At 39.5% G+C, this 19,507-nt stretch overlaps 1 protein-coding gene across 1 annotated transcript in view; it reads right to left on the bottom strand.

Moving 5' to 3' along the window:
• Nucleotides 1-19,507, bottom strand: part of LOC138276944 (lipoxygenase homology domain-containing protein 1-like) — a 262,443-nt gene that overhangs the window by 118,601 nt on the left and 124,335 nt on the right. Inside the window, exons 5-6 of the mRNA XM_069219211.1 lie at nt 17,976-18,189; nt 7,581-7,735 (exon numbers count right to left, since the gene is read on the bottom strand). Coding sequence (XP_069075312.1) covers nt 7,581-7,735; nt 17,976-18,189 — 369 coding nt within the window. The remainder of the gene's footprint in view (nt 1-7,580; nt 7,736-17,975; nt 18,190-19,507) is intronic.

The following is a 19,507-nucleotide window of genomic DNA, read 5'->3' as shown; positions in this document are numbered from 1 at the left end:
AAAACATGCCCCCCCCCTGGGAGCAACCCTTGCCCAAGGGGTCGCTCCCTTTTGTCAGTATCAGTGAAAAAAAAATCCCTGGTGTCTAGTGGGGTTTCAAAAGCCGGATTGCAAGCAATCCGGCTTTTGAAACCCTCGGAGAGACTTCAAAGGGAAGTCCTTCCCTTTGAAAGCCCCTCCGGGCCTCCCCGCTGACGTCACAGGGGGGGTGGGGGGGATCGGGGGTGGAAGGGGAAGGTCTTCCCCTTCCATCCCCGGCTTGGGGGGGGAGGGGGGTGCACCTGATCTCGTCCAAGGCACAGGGGAACTGTAGCCTTTGACGAGATCATCTCGTCCAAGGCACAGAACAGGTTAAGGGGGTTATTACAACTTTGGAGGAGGTGTTAATCCGTCCCAAAAGTGACGGTAAAGTGACGGATATACCACCAGCCGTATTATGAGTTCCATAGGATATAATGGACTCGTAAAGCGCCTACATTTTAGGAAATCTGGAAGACATCATGAACCGACTATCAATCAGGGATCATTTGTGTGATACACCCAGCAGGCATCTCAACATGGGCACTTTACTCATTTACTCATGGGTCCCCATCAGCCATCTTGGTACTCTCCCTCTCATAGACACCCTCAGCCAATCTAATGTTTACGATTAGTGGATGAAGACCAGAGAATGGGGCACATAAGTCTGCCCATCATGTTGTTTCATGCAGAGCTCCATGGCTATGTTCCGAGTAGGGGGGGGGGAGGATGTGAGGCCTCATATGATGGGCAAAACAGCAACGTTACTAGGGCAGACTATGGGGGTCATTCTAACCCCGACAGGCGGCGGGTGCCGCCCGCCTGGCGGGAACCGCCACTTGGCCGCTCTGCGGTCAAAAGACCGCGGAGGCCATTCAGACTTTCCAGCTGGGCCGGCGGGCGCCCGCCAAGGGAGCGTCCGCCGGCCCAGCGGGAAAGGCCCTGCAACATTGAAGCCGGCTCCGAATGGAGCCGGCGGTGTTTCAGGGGTGCGACGGGTGCAGTTGCACCCGTCGCGATTTTCACTGTCTGCTATGCAGACAGTGAAAATCATGCTGGGGCCCCCAGGGGCCCCACAACACCCATTCCCGCCATCCTGTTTCTGGCGGTGAAAACCGCCAGAAACAGGCTGGCGGGAAGGGGGTCGGAATCCCCATGGCGGCGCTGCTTGCAGCGCCGCCATGGAGGATTCTCCGAGCCGGGGGTAATCCGGCGGGAAACCGCCGGACCCGGCTGGGCGACCGCGGCTGTAATGAAGCACCGCCAGCCTGTTGGCGGTGCTTCCGGCGACATCCACCCTGGCGGTCATAGACTGTGCTAAAGCATTTTAAACTATTGAGAAAAATAATAAAATAAGGTGCAGCTTTAACGTGTAGACTTTAATGAAAATTAGAACATTGGAATGTTTGCACTCCATGGGAGACAATGGAGTGCTCCAGGCTTTTACTGGCTGGTAAAAGCCTGGAGAGCCAACATTCCAATCTTCTTTGTTCACAGCAACAGCTGTAAACAAAGTCTCACGGAGCCTCAGGGGATTTTAATCCCCTCCGGTTCCGTGAAACCTTTGTTTTATTTATGAGAACATTCTGCCCTCTAATGGCAGAATGTTCTAATAGCCTTAGAACCCGTCGTAGCGGGCTCTACTGGCTATTAAAGGCCCTCTCCCTTGTTAAAGGCCCTTGCCTTCGGCTCGGGCCTTTAACGCGGGAGCGGGCCTTTAATAGCCGTTAGAACCCGCTACGGCGGGTTCTAAGGCTATAATAATGTGTTGAAATCCACAATTGTATTAGGCAACCATGTTTACTCGTACTAGGCCAGAATAGTTAAAGCAATATTTTCTGACAAGCTGACATGTTTAAAGAATGCTAACTTAGCACAAAGTGCCTGTTTCCTGACTTTCCTAAGGACATGTTTTTCATGGTGAATAATAGTTGCATAAATGTTTTCATTTGATTCTGCAAATGTTTTTACTTACACAAAGATCACTGATAATTAATAAATAGAGATTTGTTATTTAGTGAGATATTGAAGAAGTTAACAAACAAGGATGCAACATTTCTAAAGGGAATGAATTATGTGAAAGTGTAAGAGAAAGAACATTGTAGCTTATAAGAAATGTTTCATTTGACACTGCTGTTTAATTTCATTATGTTACTGGTGAGAAGACAAGGAGTAAGCATGTTCCATGAGATCATCAAAAGATGATAGGCTGGCTGAAGAAAGAAGAAACAAAGAGCTGCAACATTGAAAATATGTGTTGCCTATAATAGTGCGTGTTCCTAGAGCAGGCTATCACATTCCTCGCCCCTCTCTCATTCACAGAGCACTCTCTTTTGCGATATTCCAGGCTGAGACTCTACTGAGTTACCTGAACCTCTCTTCATGAGAAGTTCTTCGATTGATTATTGAATTATTGATGTGATATTTGATGCTAAAGCTTTATGCTTACGATCTTTCTCACTCGAACTTAGAACTCTTTATGGGCTTCTTTTCTTTATGGAATGCGCTTGATGCATTCATTATGATTTATTGATTACCCATTTTTGATTATTGACAAAACTAATAACTGATATTGATTTATTTAAATAAGGATTATAATAAAGATGAAATATTAAAATATTTGATAAATAAAACCCCGTAACTCATGCCAAACTCTCATTATTGACTGAAAGTAGACTAGAGATTGTGATGACAATTTAATGTGATGTGCAGCACTTAATTATTCTCAGCCAACTTCAAAGATCCATTGACCTGTGAAGAACAGTGGGGATTTCCCCCTGATGAGTGGTCAATTTTTCTAGTAAACCAATACCTTAACTAAGATGCCTACTCCTGCATAAGTGCCCCACATTAAATGATCTATATCTGAATAACAAATTAATATACTAGAGCTTGCTTTTGACCTTGAAAGTAGGATTTGCAAGAAACATCTGTATCACTGACAAAATATCGGAACCAAAAATATTGTGTGGATAGAATATTGTGTCAAAAATATAGAGGACCAAAAGATCGAGAAGGTAAGTGCAAATAGGCAAGAATAGATTTGCTAATCTTACCACCACCTCTACATACCTTGAAGATATATATATAGTCAAGGTACATTTGTGTGGAGATATATTTATATAGTAAAACTTTGCTTACCTATAGAAACGTACCTTCACAATATTTTTGTCCCCAATATTATTACATGATATTTAGTCCCATAATATTTTTGGCTTGGCTATTCTGTCTAATCACCAAAAAATCCTGTGTCTTTATTGGCTATTGAATATGGGCCGACTTGCACAGGTAAATAAGTTGGAGACTTACTGAAATATAAACTTTCAATTTTGAAACTCCTTCTTTTCATTTCCAAAATATGGCCAATCGCTAATTTATACACACAGGGCCAGATGTAGCAAAGGTTTTTCCCCATTCTGTGTCTATGGGAAAAAGTGTTTGTACATGTGGCCCACAGTCCTGATCTTTTATACTAAACATAGTCTTTTTGTGTAATTTTGTGAAAGTCTTCTTACATAAACTGCGTGTTTGCAGTTGATAACTGTTCTCACGGAAAGCACTCTGATGCCCATCAGGTCGAGTTCGTGCTACATAAAACTGCAAAAATAAATCCATATAATTGTTAAACGTTTTCCAGTCATTGTTACCTTGTCCGTTTAATGCAGTTCTTCTCTTCGTTAAGCAAATGCTGTACACTGCTGCGTTGCATTGTCTTAAATGCAAATCACATTCTCCTTCATGATGCTCACTGACTATTAATCGTCTAATGCCCTCCCCAGTGGTTAACACTATCCTATTTCCTGAACTCTAAATGCCGATTTACTTTCTCAGACATTTAAAACTAGGCCAGGCATCAATTATTGACACAAACAATTGTTTAAGATACAGGAAGCACCTATTATCTTCCCTGATTTAATAACATTTTAAATTACATTTTTCAATCCTGCTCAATAAGGGGCCTTCTAACACTTCTTATTTCCAATAACGCAGCTTTTTAATAGCGTCTAATTGCTTCCATGAAGTCATTGCAGATCCAAAATCCTGACCCAGTGAATGTCTGGTGCTCATGGTCTACGCTGCGAAGTCATTTAAAGGACATTCCTTTCAGCGAGCGGCCAATCGATATGACATCATTACATTTGTACACCATTAATCATTCTTGCAGATTTCATATGCAGCTGTTCATGGCACACTGAGAGATGAGTGAATTAATTCTTGAATCTATTGGCTTTTTCACCCTTACAGCAAATATCGCTTCAGAAATAGGGAGGTGGCAGCGCACCTGCCTTGCTAAAACAAACAAGGATTGGCAAAACCAATAGGTCTTGTTTTATTGTGCTAATGCATTCAGTGTAAGCATAGCAAGGACAGTGGAAGCGGTCAGGGAGGGCTATAACTGTAATGTACTCTCTTGTGCATTTCAATGCAACTACTCGGGTGGAGGTGGAGGGGTCTAGCCAATCAACCAATACTATTAGCCGAAATATGAACACTCCAGTGAGTGAGATATTGCATGAAATTAAGGACACACTCGATGGAAAATTGCTAAGGAGATTTTGACAAGTGGAGTCAAGTAGATTGCTCGCTATAGAAAACAATGCATTAATTTGTTTCACAAATAATGCAAACGGTTCAAATATTCAAATCAGATTAGTGAAATTCTACATAATGAAGCCATCAGGCTTGCAAAAAAAAATAATTCCTCCTCATAAGATTTATATTCTTTGAGTAAACTGCAAAGATGTGTGGATATTTCAGGGGAATTTCCCTACTTGATGGAGTCTTACTAGCTAACAGCTGTCAAGGAAATGCATCACCTCCATTAGTGGCTAGATTGTAGATAGTACCCAGGCATTGTTATTTTAAAGATACTGAGCTCATTTCATTTTCAGAGGATTGATTTTCTGTAAGGAAAAAAATGGTAAATTGCATGTTTGTTACTGACTTCCCTAAGAGTATTGAGTATAGGGAACAATGCAACAACCCTCTGTTTAGAAAATATGGTATAAAATTGGATAAAAGTGCAAATGATTTTATGAAGATGTTAATAACTATTTAATCTGCAGTAGCATGTGATACATTTTTAAAAGCTATAATGTACTGAATGCTTGACTTTGTATTGATGGAAGTTATAACAATGTTAAATTTGATTGAATAAACATAATTTTATTTATCATTAAAAAGACTTCACTGGGATGAGCCAAGACATGATTGACAAGGTCAAAATCCAATGGCCGAAAGAGGCTGGTCAAAGGAAAACAATGGTTTAAAGAGATGGATGGATCCAAAGCCCACGTGTTAGACCTGGCATCCTTGGCGTAGTTTCCCCTATCTTTTTGCCTCTGCTTCCTTTATTTTTGACTTTGTGCTGGACTTTGTTTTTGCTAGCTTTCGGTATTCTGGGCATTTTACCACTGTTGGCCAGTGCTAAAGTGCAAGTGCTCCCTGTATACGTTGTGATTACGATTGGTTATCCCTGACTGGCATATCTGATTTACTAGTAAGTCCCTAGTAAAGTTAACTAGAGGAGCCCAGGGCCTGTAAAACAAATGCTACTATTGGGCCTGCAGCACTGATTGTGCCACCTACATGAGCAGCCCTGTAAACATGTCTCAGACCTGCCACTGCAGTGTCTGTGTGTGCAGTCTTGCACTGCCAATTCGACCTTGCAAGTGTACCTACCTTCCAGGCCCAAACCTTCACTTTCACTACTTGCAAGTCACCCCTAGGGTAGGCCCTAGGTAGCCCTACAGGCAACGTGCAGTGTATTTAAAAGATTGAACATGTACTGGTGTGTTTTACATCTCCTGATAGTGAAATACTGCCAAATTTTCAAGGCCTATCTGTCTCATAGGTTAACATGGGGACTGCCTTTAAATATCTTTTAAGTGTAGTTTCTCATTGGGAGCAGATGGAGATCTGGAGTTTGGGGTCTCTGAACTCGCAATTAAAAAATGCATCTACTGGTAATATTGGTTTTTAGATTGTCTGTTTGAAAATGCCACTTCTAGAAAGTGAGCATTGTCTTGCTTAACCATTCTGTGCCTCTGCCTGCCTGCCTGTAGAATCCACGTCTGGGTCAGACTGACAGTTGTGCTGTTTGTGAATTCCCTCTAGATAGTGGCACAAAGAGAGCTGTGGTGTGTCCTGCAAATCCTGATGAGTCTTCCTGGGCTAGATTGGGAAGGGAGGAGCTGACAATTTCACCTGGAAGGGCTGTGCCTGTCCTCACACAATGCAGTCTCCAACCACACTGGAGTGTGCATGGGGCCAGGACCGGGCAAGGCAGGATCCTGTGAACAACAGAGAAACAGAGACTTTCCTTTGATGTGTGCCCACTACAAAGGTAGAAATTAATATAAGTAGTGGAACCAAAACCCCAGACTAGTAGAACACTACTGCATCAAATGGAACCTCTGTCAAGGAGAAGAGCTGGAGGAGGAGTACTGCCCCTTTTTTGTGTGCGCTTTGCTGGGTTGGACTGCAGCTGCTGCTTCTACCTTAAAAGAAAAAGGACTGGACTTTGCTTTCTGAAAACCTGCTTGTGAAGTTTCTCCAAGGGCTTGGACTGAGCTTGCCCCCTGCTCTGAAGTCTCAGGGACATCAAAGACTTCATCTGCAAGTGCCTGGGCTCTTCTGCTGAGAGTCCTAACTTGCTAGGTGGTGCTAAATCCAGTCCCTGTGCCTTTAGAAGTGGAAGCTGGTGACCTGTGGGTAAAAATCCACGCACTGCTGTGTGCGCGTCAGAAAATTCGCCACAGTGCCTGTTCTCAACATGGATCCTCCGCACAGCGCGTCAGAATTTTCCATGCATCCACCCTGGGCTTCAAAATCTTCAACATCACAACACTGACCTGAGACTGATTGTCTGGAAATCGCTGCATCCCTTCCCTACGAGGAAACAATCAATGCATCGCTTACCCAGTGGAGAAGGAATTGGCGTACTGCCTCACTTGCCTGTAAGGAACTGATACATTGCTTGCTTTTCCAGCATATGTTCACCCGTGCGGCTTTATTTTTGACACATACCAGGTACTTTGTACTAAAACAATGCATTCATTGATTTCTATGGATTAAGACAGTTTTTACTTTAAAAATTCATATGTTTGCTTGTGTATGGTGGATTTTTGTTGTTTTGGTCTTGTTTGATTTAATAACAATTGGCTATTTTTCTAAACTAGTGTGGAGTCCTTTTGTGGTGTTTTCACTGTGTTGCTGTATGTGTTTATGCAAACACTTTACACATTGCCTCTGAGATAAGCCTGACTATTTGTGCCAAGCTAGCAAGGGGGTGAGCAGGGGGTATCTGAGCTGCATATCTCCCTTACCCTGACTAGACTGAGGGTCTCTACTTGGACAGGGTGTAAACTGACTGCCAGCTAGAGACCCAATTTATAACACCACTCTATACTGTAAGCAATAGGGCAGTTTGAAAGCTGGGCTGTCAAATCTCAGTTCTAAAAATTACCATTCACGGAACTTAGGTAGGAGGAAAAAAACATGAAGGTAATGTGGATTCTGGAGAAAAAGAATGTCATAAGCAGTTAGCACAGTAGGTTTACCTTCCCTCTTCCAAAGTTTATAGGTCCAATGCCTGAATTTCGCAGCCATCTTTTCCCTGAGTTCCCTCTGTCTCCATGTATTAAAAGGTAAATCTCTCCACAGGCCTCAGCATTCTTATCACTTCCAGAGAACACATGAACAGTATATTCTAGAACTGAAAGAAAGTACAGGAATGAGCACACTAAGCAACAGCAAGTTAAAAACAATGTGTATCACACAATAAAGTAGGTATCTCTAGACAGTCCTTTACAAGCAGACACCTACAGAGTAGCTCACAGCCTTGAGTTATTTTTTAAATAAGCAAAGGGTCAAATTTTCCATTTAAAGTCAAAGAAAAGCTATGTTTATTTCACATTATTATCATCATGCTGCAGATAGCAGGACCTAATAATGAAAAGTGCTCAGTCAGATTTATGACGCAGACTGGGGCACAGAGGTGAAGAATTGAAGCACTGAGGTATGTAACTTTTAAATAAAAGTCCTTGTCAACTCAAAATTAATGTGAGAACAAAATTATGTTTCTGAATGCTTTTAAATGTGAGAAATTGAAATGAAAAGATAGTGTTTTCCATTATAAAGATGTCACAATATCTACAGGTCACTGGGAGCAAGATGACTACTGTTTCTAAAGGCGACTTTTGGAAACTGGAGAAAATGTAAATGATGAGTTTTATGGAATCCATCTCTTTAGCTTAATTTTCTCCCTTTTCAAAGTGTCCTCTTTTCACACAGCAGACATATTGCCCCCAGTGGCTGACAGACGTGGTGTCATGTTTATGACTGAAAAATGCAGCCATTATTTTATGTGAGAGAAACTTAAAGAGCAAAAAAAGTGACATTTTATGAACATTTTTGCAGACCATTTTTCTGCCCTTGAAATTTCTCCCATTTAAAAAAATGGTTATATGTTTGTGTTCTACATGGAACAGTGTCACATATGGTGAAAGGTGTTTCCCGTGCCACATGTACATAAGACACAGGCTATCAACCACTCACACACGTGTGCATACATTCCCAGAGACCAGGCTCTAACTGACACACATGACGGCCCTGTCATAGTGGCACTAGTCAAAGTATTTTGTTCAAACCATAGTATTTAGCTTTATGGGCATTATACTTAAAGTCAATGAAGCTGGGTGTAGGGGTGTCTCATAACACTACGTGAGTGGCTTGGCTTTCAGTAGCTCACAATGATTTTCACTGTTCAGAAGTAGCTCTTGCTACAGAAAATGTTGGATACCCCTGCAATAGAGATTCATTTGGTCAGGAGCCATTTGACTTCCTCCATTTAGAAAAGTAAAAAAATAATTGTAATAGATTACAAATTAAGAATACTAGTGCAATACAGGTGTAAATCTAGGACAGGGTTTAATCAGGAATCAAATCGTCAGATTATGCGACTTGTCACCAGCGCAGTGCAAAATAACATTCACCCCAACTTACTTTGCAACAACAAAAGTATTTGAAGCTATCATTCAGAACAGTAATCAATTTTAAATTGGCTAGTTAGAGCAAATATCAGGACAAAATAGCACTACACCGATGAACACTTTGTGCATTCAGGTAGTATCCTGGGGGTGAACATGTAGAAAGGATTAGATTATCATTCACTGCATTTATGTTATTGAATGGGTTTCTTTTTTAAGCTACAGGAGCACATTTTTTAAATATAAAACATTCAAAAATATAAGAAGACATTTTAGTATTCCCATCCATTAGAAATAATTACCCTTGCATGATTGATATAAATATATATATATATGTGTGTGTATATATATATATATATATATATATATATAAATATATATATATATATATATATATACACATACATACATATACTGGTCACATAACAAAACTGAAATGTTTTTTATCAGATTCTGTTATCAATCAGAATAGTTTATTTCATTTATACTGGTCTAGAGAGAAGGAGTGAACGTCCCAGGAGCCAGACCTTGTTACATCCTGATGAAGCCCTTATTGAAGGGTGAAACGCGTTGACTGGGCTGGATGTTCAATATGTGAAGAATAAAATGTTTTTAAGACACACCTACACTGACCTCTTTGGAAGAATCTCTGTACCCATCTGGATGGACTTTGATATGATTAAATTATTTTTCTGTGCCTAGTATGGATACTATTCCAATGCCCAAGTGGTTATTTGGAACGCACGTCCTATTCTGTTTTTATAGTTTCTTTCAGCCTTATAAAGACATCACGCATGTACTTAATATGGTGTAGTTATGCTATTGGTACACACAGCCAAAAAAGATATATTTGATAGAACCCAGTTGCAATAATACTTTTAGGACAATAGGCTGTTAAATTGTGTCTGTTTGGATAAACAGAATAAAACAGCTTCATGATCAATTCCATAGTTTATGCTGTATATAAATTGTCTACACTGTACCTTGATACCAGTCTGCATCGGATGTTTCTTGTTGTTCTACACAGCATCCTTCTACTACAGGTGAATTATCACTTTTCATACCGAGGTGCTGGTGCAAATCAGGTTTTACTGGTAAATTACCACATTCTGTATCTGGGCACTCCTATGAACCTGATGACTTCCTATGAATAATTTTAAACTGCATTCAGGTACTGCTTGTCAAAATCTTGCATACTTTCTCTGAAGTATTCCCTTGTACACCTGGGCACAGTCTCAAATTGTTTATTTTATGTCTGTATGCATGTGACTGCAGAGTGCTTCAGGGTTATCTGTTCTATTCAGGAGCTACCTCCATTCACGTTATAGTATACATGCGTGCTATTTAGCATCAGGTATCTGGTATGAGTTCTTATTCTGCATGTGGTCACTGCTCCTAAATGATCATGTTTTCCACCTGGATGCTATGTGCAAAGGGCTTTGATCCGCAGCCAGTGCAGATTCTGAATTACTTAACATTCTGATCAATCTTGTTTCATACCTTAGTTTGCTTCTCCTTCAGGTTGTTTCCTTTGAATTTATTCAAGTTAGTTCTTTCATTTTGCATTTGCAAGCTGCTTGTAAATTATTCCTTTTCAGCTTTCCTGCTAATTGAAAATTACGTATTCACCTAACTGTCAATTGTTTATTTTTTCTTAGGGGACTTTCTCTGAATTGTGTCATATTGGACCAAGGTGTTACTTTGCATCTAGGTATTAAATGCAAACTGTTTTGTTCTACATCTCAGTTTGCCGTCTTCCCTGCTGATACTGCATTTGGCTGTTGCTTCTAATCAGTCATATTTGCTGCAGGGTCAATCTGGGTTACCCGGCAGCAAGAAGCTTTTTTCTCAATTGCTTTATACTATGATTTTCTCTGATCGAGACTGGAGTGTTGCTCTGCATCAGATCGATCTGGTCTTCATTTATATTCATGAAGATCTTCTTTCGGATTATCTGATCATGCTCATGTACTGTCTGAACAGGAGGGAGATATTTCCATAGTTCACAAACCATCTCTATGATATGAATAGCTGTCTTTTCGTCTTTCTCTGTTACTGAATTCCTTTCATGAACTGAGTCCTTGTGCGACTTCTGACGATCCACAGTTTATAATCCCAACTTTTTAATCATTCTTGGTGACTTCAGTTTTAGGTTCCACCTAAAGAAGCATTATAAAATAATGAAAATGAATGCAATAACGTGTAGAATAAAAACAAAGGCCTTGATTGAAAATGTAATGTCTATTAATTAAAGTGAAAAAGCTGCAGACAGTCACATTTTCGTGCATTAGACGCAAAAAGCTGATACTGCAGTTTGCAAAGTTGACCTAGGTTAGAAATGTGAAATGTAAAACTTTCAATAAAGCTAAAATGCTGGGCAAATGATGACAATGCAAAATAAGTTAGTTTTAACCTTCCCATAGGCATATTATCTTAAGAATATAATAATGTTAAGATGTTTTAGTTTAATGCTGCTAAATGTTTCAAAATGGTCACTAACTTACTTTAATTTTAAAAATGCACCTTGAGATTTCATAAACTGATGTAAAAGTCTAAACCTGATCAGAAGTTTTATTTAAGCAGAGTCAATGGTGAGAAACTACACTGAAGTACATTAAATGCTGATAAAAATGTTGCAGCTAAACATGGTGGTCTATGTACTATTGTTTTTACTGTGAGATGACGATGAAATGTTCCTGTTCCCATGAAGACACTGTCTGCTTATTGGCTGACATGAAGAAGACAACGATACATGATACAAAAGTTTAGACGCAATATTTTTATATTAGTGCATGTTTTTAGAGTAGGATTTCACATTCTTTCCCAGACTTTCTGAGGGTTAATTCTCTCAAAACCCATTCACTTTGTTGTCCGAATCTTGGCTGCTCTGGGACTGAACTGAGTTTCATGAACTTTTCTTTAACGGAAGTTGTGCTTTGATACTTGAAATTTGACTTTATACTTTAGCCTCCCTATTTGGAGCTCTTTATGGTTTCTGACTGGCATATTTTTCTTTCCTGCCCCAATCTCATCCTGGGATTTAGATTAGAGACTTCTCCTTCATTGGAACACACTTTATGCATTTGCTCTGATATTTGATTATATTGATTTACCAAGTGATTGATAAATTCTTATGCTGATTCAATAAAGAATAGACTAAAATAATTATAAAGCTTTTGAACGTACACCAACTCTCATTATTGACGAAAAACCAATATTTGAATTGTGTTGACCAATTGATTGATGAGAAGCTCCTGGTTAATCTCACTTAGGTCCAGGGTCTATTGGCCTGTGACACGGGGTTTCTACCCTGATATTTTACAGCACAATGGGAGGCCAGCTCAAAATCAGCCAACTTGCAAATATTTATCCAAAACCTTAAAACCTATCTTGTACCAGCTGATCAGACAATTCTATCTGCTTTATTCAAGGTAGTTATTTGAGATGGATGGATGTCTAAACAATTAAAGCCATTACCACAAATGGCTTTACAATGCTGTTTTTACAACAAAAATGCTATTACAACAAATGGGTTGATACTTACCTGTAAAAAACTTACATTTTTGTAGTAAAGGCATCCGTGGTAAAGTCATATGCATGGTAGAAAAAGTGAGTTTAAAAATAAATAAAATATATATATATATATATATATATATATATATATATATATAGATATATATATGTATAGCCTAGTGGCAGTTGCCACTAGGTAGTTATAGTTAGGACCTAGTTTCTATAGAACAAGGTGTTTTTTACTTGCCTATATCTTTGGTGCCCCTTGACGAATCTTCACAAAATGTTCCCAAAAAACAATCAACAGTTATGTGAGCTGCTATCTAGAAACCTGTGGGATGATCCGTTAAGCGGGTGCTGAGATAAGGGGGGTTCAAAATTAGAGCATTTCCAATAATAATAATAGGAAATTTTGAAGAGCGATAGCGCCAGCACCACTGGATGGAATTACACCAAATTGGCATTTGGTCCAGAAAGAGCCTTTTATTGTTGTTTGGTGCAAATCTGTTCAGTAGTTTTTGAGATATTAAAGAAAATCCAAATTTGAATATATAGGGATATATAGGGATGCAAAGGATTCGGGACCCCTCCCGATCACGTGCAGAGAATTGATTGGCAGCCAACACTTCAACAAGGAGGTGTGGGCAGCCATATTGGGACTCTGCTTTCATTTGAGTCCCAAAAGGAATGTAAAAAATAGGAAAAGGGGCCAGTGTACGAACACCCCCTCCCCAACCAAGGCAAAAAAGCATTTAAAAAAAAGGCCCTTGGGACAACCCCCGCTGCACGTGTGCAGCACAGGATTGGGTGGGGGTTAGCCACAGGCCAGGCCCTGCAGACAAGCACATGGTGGTGGTTGGATTAACATATAGTAATGGAAATTACTATACGTTAAATAAACCATAGAAATTCACAGAAAAAAAAACAAAGATTACTGGGACGTTATGGTTAGGAAATAGAGTTTAAAAAACACAAAAATTCACTTAAGAAACCAAAGGGGATGTTATAGTTAGGCTCCCGTTTTAAATGTACAAAACAATAGAAATACACCAGCTATAGTTAGTTATCTCAAGTAACTATAACTCGTTCCCTAAGGTAACTATAACTCGTGCCCTCACCATGCACTGCTAATTACCCCACAAATTACGGTACTCGTGACATCTTTGATAACATCTCTGATAATACCAATGTAATATTTGCAGTAAAGTTTTGGACAAAAAAACTGTGCATCACCAGTCAACACCCTCTACTTTAGAAAAAAGAATTAGAGTCAAACCTGAGGCTGGCCTTAACATCTAGCCACAAGTCAACCAGATTGTCACATCATCCCACACCTGTGAGTGTTCAGGCATATTTGCTCTTTCATGGTTATGATCAACAGCTTCAAGCCACAACTGACCTAGTGCTCTCTTACTATTGCTATGGTAAGTGACTATCTTGGTGCTCCTGACTTTCTTCTACAAAGTTTTCAGGGTTCAGAATGTAGCTGGAAGACATTTTCATTCCATATTTGATCATAGATTCTTACAATTTCTTCTCTGCATGCCACTCATTGTTTTCCAGCATCTATTAAATCTTCAGTTAAGGCTCTGTGCACATCTTATAGGGTCCGACATGGTAATAAATGTACATATACAAGGAGGATTTCAGGCCTACCGGCCCAGGCAGAGCCTTAATTAAAAGACTTTAACTTTCACTAAATCAGGGCTATGAAGAGTAATATTTTCAACCCAAATATCAATTTGTGTAACTCTCGGTCCAGCTCTTATTAGACATATTGACAACCACCTTGCCTTCGATAAGCTACATTTAAATGAAATACACCAGGTCCACAAACTACACCATTAAAGTCATGACTTTTCTCATCAACATCATATCCAAAATCCCCCCATGGATTGACATTTTACTTACAGATGCTCAATTATGGGGCACTCCCAGCTTCTCCCTCAAATCATATTCAGATTCTGACACACCTTCCTTTCCCAAGGATCACAAGCCCCCAGCTGTTCAGTCGACTTAAATTTCAGTCTACCAGCCATAAGTTCAGCCAACTGCGCCCTGAACTTCAACACTGACTATGGCCTTACACTCTTCTCTAGGTGAACCTTTCACCCTGGGATACAGAACCAAATTCAAAAACCCAATCAATACCTCTATGAAGCTCACTATGCATAACTGCCACACCATAACCATCACTTCCTTCCTCAAATATATGCCCAACTTCATGACCAAATTGGGGCAGTTTAATCTACACTTAGGTCTCAATCATTTTGCCATAATGGAGCACATATATGAACATCATGCAAATCCCCTACACACATTTGGCATCTATCTTAACCTTCTCATACTGACATGCTTCCACCTCCTTACACCACTGCCCTGCACAGCCAATGCACTAGCATGTAAAACGTTATTACGTCCCAGTAGAAGCACACGTTCGGCCCTCAAGAACAGTACCTACTTACACACAAACACACCACACATGCTTTGACACTGGGGTAGGTTATAAAACAAAAACACCTCCAATTTTAGTTTTTGGATGCACTCTCTGGAAAGTGCCTAAACACTCTATGGGGACTGGTCTTCATAGCTTGCTAGTTCACACAGCGATGGTGCTTGCCTAAGTCAACGTTTACCACATAGTATGGACCAATCGGGTCCTCAAAGTGTGGGTTAATCATGATCACACACAACATAACATACCTATAAGTATGAGGACTGGCCATTGACCATAATGTAGTGTTTATTTATTATTCTAACCCCCCACATGCTTCGATAGTAGAGAAGGTTATAAAGCGGACAAAGGCAAACATACCTGAACTTGTAGTTTTTTCAAACACTCGCTTGATACTACCTAAACACACTACAGAGACAGGTCCTCATAAGGATAGTGTATGTCTGGGACCAACAATGTTTACCCACACTATGAGGACTGATCCGGTCCTCACAGCGCAGGTTTTATATATACAGACTTACATATACACACACACACACACACCCACACACACACACACATACACACACATTACACCCCTTCCCCCTCCACACCAATTAAACCAGCTTACACTGATTAAGATGACTAAAAACAGATGTTTGGTTATTCATTCTGTAACTAACAAACAATACTGACATTTATACATAGTAGTAATTTGCTGATGGGAGCTACGACACCAAAAACGTATGTGGAACATTATTACTTTGTTTTTGATTGCTAGGTTTTTTTTAACAGAAAATATAGTTGCTCTGTCTTTCCCTAGCAACTTTTCGAGCTGCACCAGGAGTGAATTTACCATTAGCAAAAAGGTTCTCCGTCCCTCTTCCCCAGAGCCATATATGTGGCGGAGGATTATATTCTCTACAGAAAGAATTTACAAGCAGCTGTGAAATGTCCAGAGTTCGTGGTGTCCAGCTACTAACTGGTCTATTTGCATGAGCAGGCTGTACAGCGAGAAAGAAGGGTATGGTAGCGCACCTTTGAAGCGCCTCTTTGACCAAATATCTCCTTACACACTTGCCCAACGCGGCATCAGTCAAATAGATATATTTCCGTCTAATTATGACACAATGACAGGAGAATCAATAATTAATTGAAATATTCCGAAATACAAAATGATATAAAATGTTGAATATCTTCTATTGGAGAAAAGCGCCGGACAATTACCACTCTGTTATGAGAGGTGTTTGAAGCATTTTATTGGATTTTTAATCAACCAAACAATAAAATGAAAATGAAATCACCACCGTTTGAAAGCTATAGATGCCCCCAATACCGTGAAAGAACATGTACTTTCATGGCCGTACTGAGGCTGCCAGGCTACCAGGCATTTTTTGTTTTATGACAGGATGGGTCGGGTTTTACTGTAAGTGGGCGCTTGTAACAATAATGCAAAAAACTATATTTAGAATACGATTTAAAAACAGATTTTTTGCATTGCTTATTTACAAGAGGTGAAAGCAGGAATGCAGTCAAACGATTCACTGAAGAAAAACGGCCCACACGTCCGATAAAAGCTGCCCCACATCACAAAACAAAAATGCCCGGAAGACTGGCAACCCCAGCACGGCCCTGGGTACATTTTACTTTGAGAATGCACCTCTAATGTGACCATCAAAGTGCAGTTGATGAGTAAAAGAGGGTGGATCTAGCCCATTCATAACATGGTCACTCCTTGCAAGTGTTGTACTGATGGTATATAGTGCTACCAAGCTGAGCCAGTCTTGGGTGGATCTGTACAATCTGGGATTGATAGAGCCCTAGTTATCCTGCTCCCCCTTCCTCCATCAGGAGCAGACGCTGACAAATGCCTCTGATGACAGCCTATCCATGAGCATTACCTCAGAGCACACCTACTGGACAGCTGTCGATGTTGCACCCTGGATGATGCCCTTCACTGAACTATCCGCTTGAGTAGTGCTCTCCTGCCTAGACTACTGGTAACCTTCTATGTTAAGAATGGATGGACAACATCTATGTGCAACAACAGACAGAAGAGAGGAGTCCTGAGTGCAGTGCCTTCCTGCGTGACTCCTGCTTGGGAGATTCCCAGTGGCATCACAACACACTTATTATCAATTTCAGGACATTAAGCTCCATCCCTCCTTTTGCCATGCTAGTCTGTTCACCTCCTACTATTACAAAACCGCATTTATCATTTCCACGTATGTAATTATGTACAGTGCATGATTATGCATTCAAAAATTTCTCATATGAGTGCAATTTTTCTGATCTGTGACAGCCTTTCCTTCAGAATTCCACGAAATTTGGTAGGGGGTTTCCATTCCCACCACAGAAAGTGATATACCTCAGTACTAGAGAGGAGTAAATCTTCAAACGTTTAGAGGATCTAAATTGGTAAAGAAAATGCACAAGCAATTACGCTTCTTGGTATCCCTAAACTTTCAAAGCATAGCGACCCTGGAACACTGGCTCAGACATGTTTCTAGAAGATGTACTCACTCAAAAAAGTATGAGTGAATGTAACATTTTAATGCGTGCAAAATCATATTTTGGGAATGGTAAAAGTGACTTAACCTTGTAAAACAACTATTTTTGCTTATGCAAATAGCTTTGTAAATTGGGTACATACGTAGACATTTTGCTTTCTATTTGGTTCACCCACTTCTCCACAGAAATATAACTATTGTGAAGTGCTTATGACTAAATATTGATCTGCATTTTATGCGTTTTAAATATCACGTTCTCTTCATCAGTGTTTGATTTGTCTCCCTTTACTCATTTTTCTTTTTGCCTATTTGTGGTTTTGCAGACGCATATCTATGCCTGTATAAAAGCTGTGCCTTCCCTATTCATCTACCAAAGAACTATTAAATTCACACTTTAAGAACAACGAATACTCTTTAACCAATTAGACCATTTGTTTGTTAACAGTACTTTATTGTATTGCCTGATTCTTGTTACGGTTTTTTGTGGGTATAATAAGGTTCACAGCTCACCAGGTTCTGGATCTTGGCCTGCGTAGAGTGCAGGAAGCTCCACACAACTCTCTTCATCTGGTTTGAACCAACAGTTGAATTTTAGCCACATTTCCTGTTGAGAGCCTGTGTGCTTCATATGTATGTAATCTAAGTGCCATTGTTGCTGTAGTGGAGCGTTTGAGCTGGATGAAATCTGCACCTTGTTTATCACGCCCACATCTCTTAGCTCATCCTGTTGGGTAAATAAATAATCGCAAATTCAGTGGAGTTGTACAGAAAAATTACCTTTATCTTACAAGAGGGCAGTGATAAATGAGCATGATGTACATTGAGTATTTCAAACATCTTGAATAGTCTCGTATAAGTTAATCAAAATGTTTAGACATAGTCACAGCATATTCATACACTTAAATTGTAGATCAACATACTGATCCGGTGTTGTACCAGAATATCGTAGTTATAATACTGTCTGACATAATAGTATTTTCAGAATTATCGCCAATTGGAGTTAGTAATACAAAATCTACACCCAGTTGGGTTATATCTTTATAAAATATGTTTAGGACACAATATTTGTGTCAGAAACAATTCTTTGTTATTTTGACACACAACCCTGGCTTTTAAACCACAATTTATCCACTTATGGTTCAGAAATATGTGAACTGTAACAGATGGATTTATCAAGTTGTAATTGTAAATGGCACTGAAATATGTATAGCAGTCAAAGTGTCACTGATGCCAATTGGATAGTGACTCCTGTTGCCATTTGTAATTATTTGTCTGGGTTGAAAAAAATGTAAGCTCTTTTAAACTGTATAATATACACGTGTGCATTGCAATAGCCAATTTATGTCAGATGTAAATTCTAGTAGAATAGTTCATCCAGCGGTGACATTTGTTTGAATCTATTATAAAACATATTAAAAACAGGGTCTGTAAAAATACTTTCTTCGTGGTCTGGCCCTGTGGCGATATTTATTTAATTAAAGGTCCCACACTTGTAATGGTATTTTAGATCATACGGTTAAGGACCAACTGTATTTATTCAGCTCTCTTTTTAATTTTATGTTGATATGTTTGATAACATTGAAGTTTATTTGGATTTTTTTCTGTATTCAGTGTATATAGTGGTTTTCTCAATTTTAATGAATATTTGATTAGCTTGTGGTAGTACAACATGGGTCTTTGTAGCTCAATGCTAATGATATTCTGTTCCATTCTAACTGCATTCTTATGTGCAAAATATAATTTGACATTTTCAAATAATAAAAAGTGGTAACGACAAAAATATCGGTGCATTTCGAGTATCACAGTTGGTCTCCAACCATTATGAGTCTGTCTCATTCCCTTTACATTCTGGTCCTTCAGTTCTTTTTTTTTTTTATTAAGGTTTTATCGTGAACATTGCAAAGTCGTACAAAACCCAAATAGGGTCAAAGCCCCAACATTTATCAACAATTGTATACAGTGAATCAACGAAATGGGGGGTGCGTATGGGACAATGAGGTGTTGTTGAGCGTAACTTAAGAAAAATATGTTATACTAATCAA

The sequence above is a fragment of the Pleurodeles waltl genome, chromosome 2_2 (genome assembly GCF_031143425.1).
Source record: "Pleurodeles waltl isolate 20211129_DDA chromosome 2_2, aPleWal1.hap1.20221129, whole genome shotgun sequence".
NCBI lineage: Eukaryota > Metazoa > Chordata > Amphibia > Caudata > Salamandridae > Pleurodeles > Pleurodeles waltl.
Note: the sequence above shows the minus strand (reverse complement) of the source record. Positions and strands in the feature narration are given on the sequence as shown.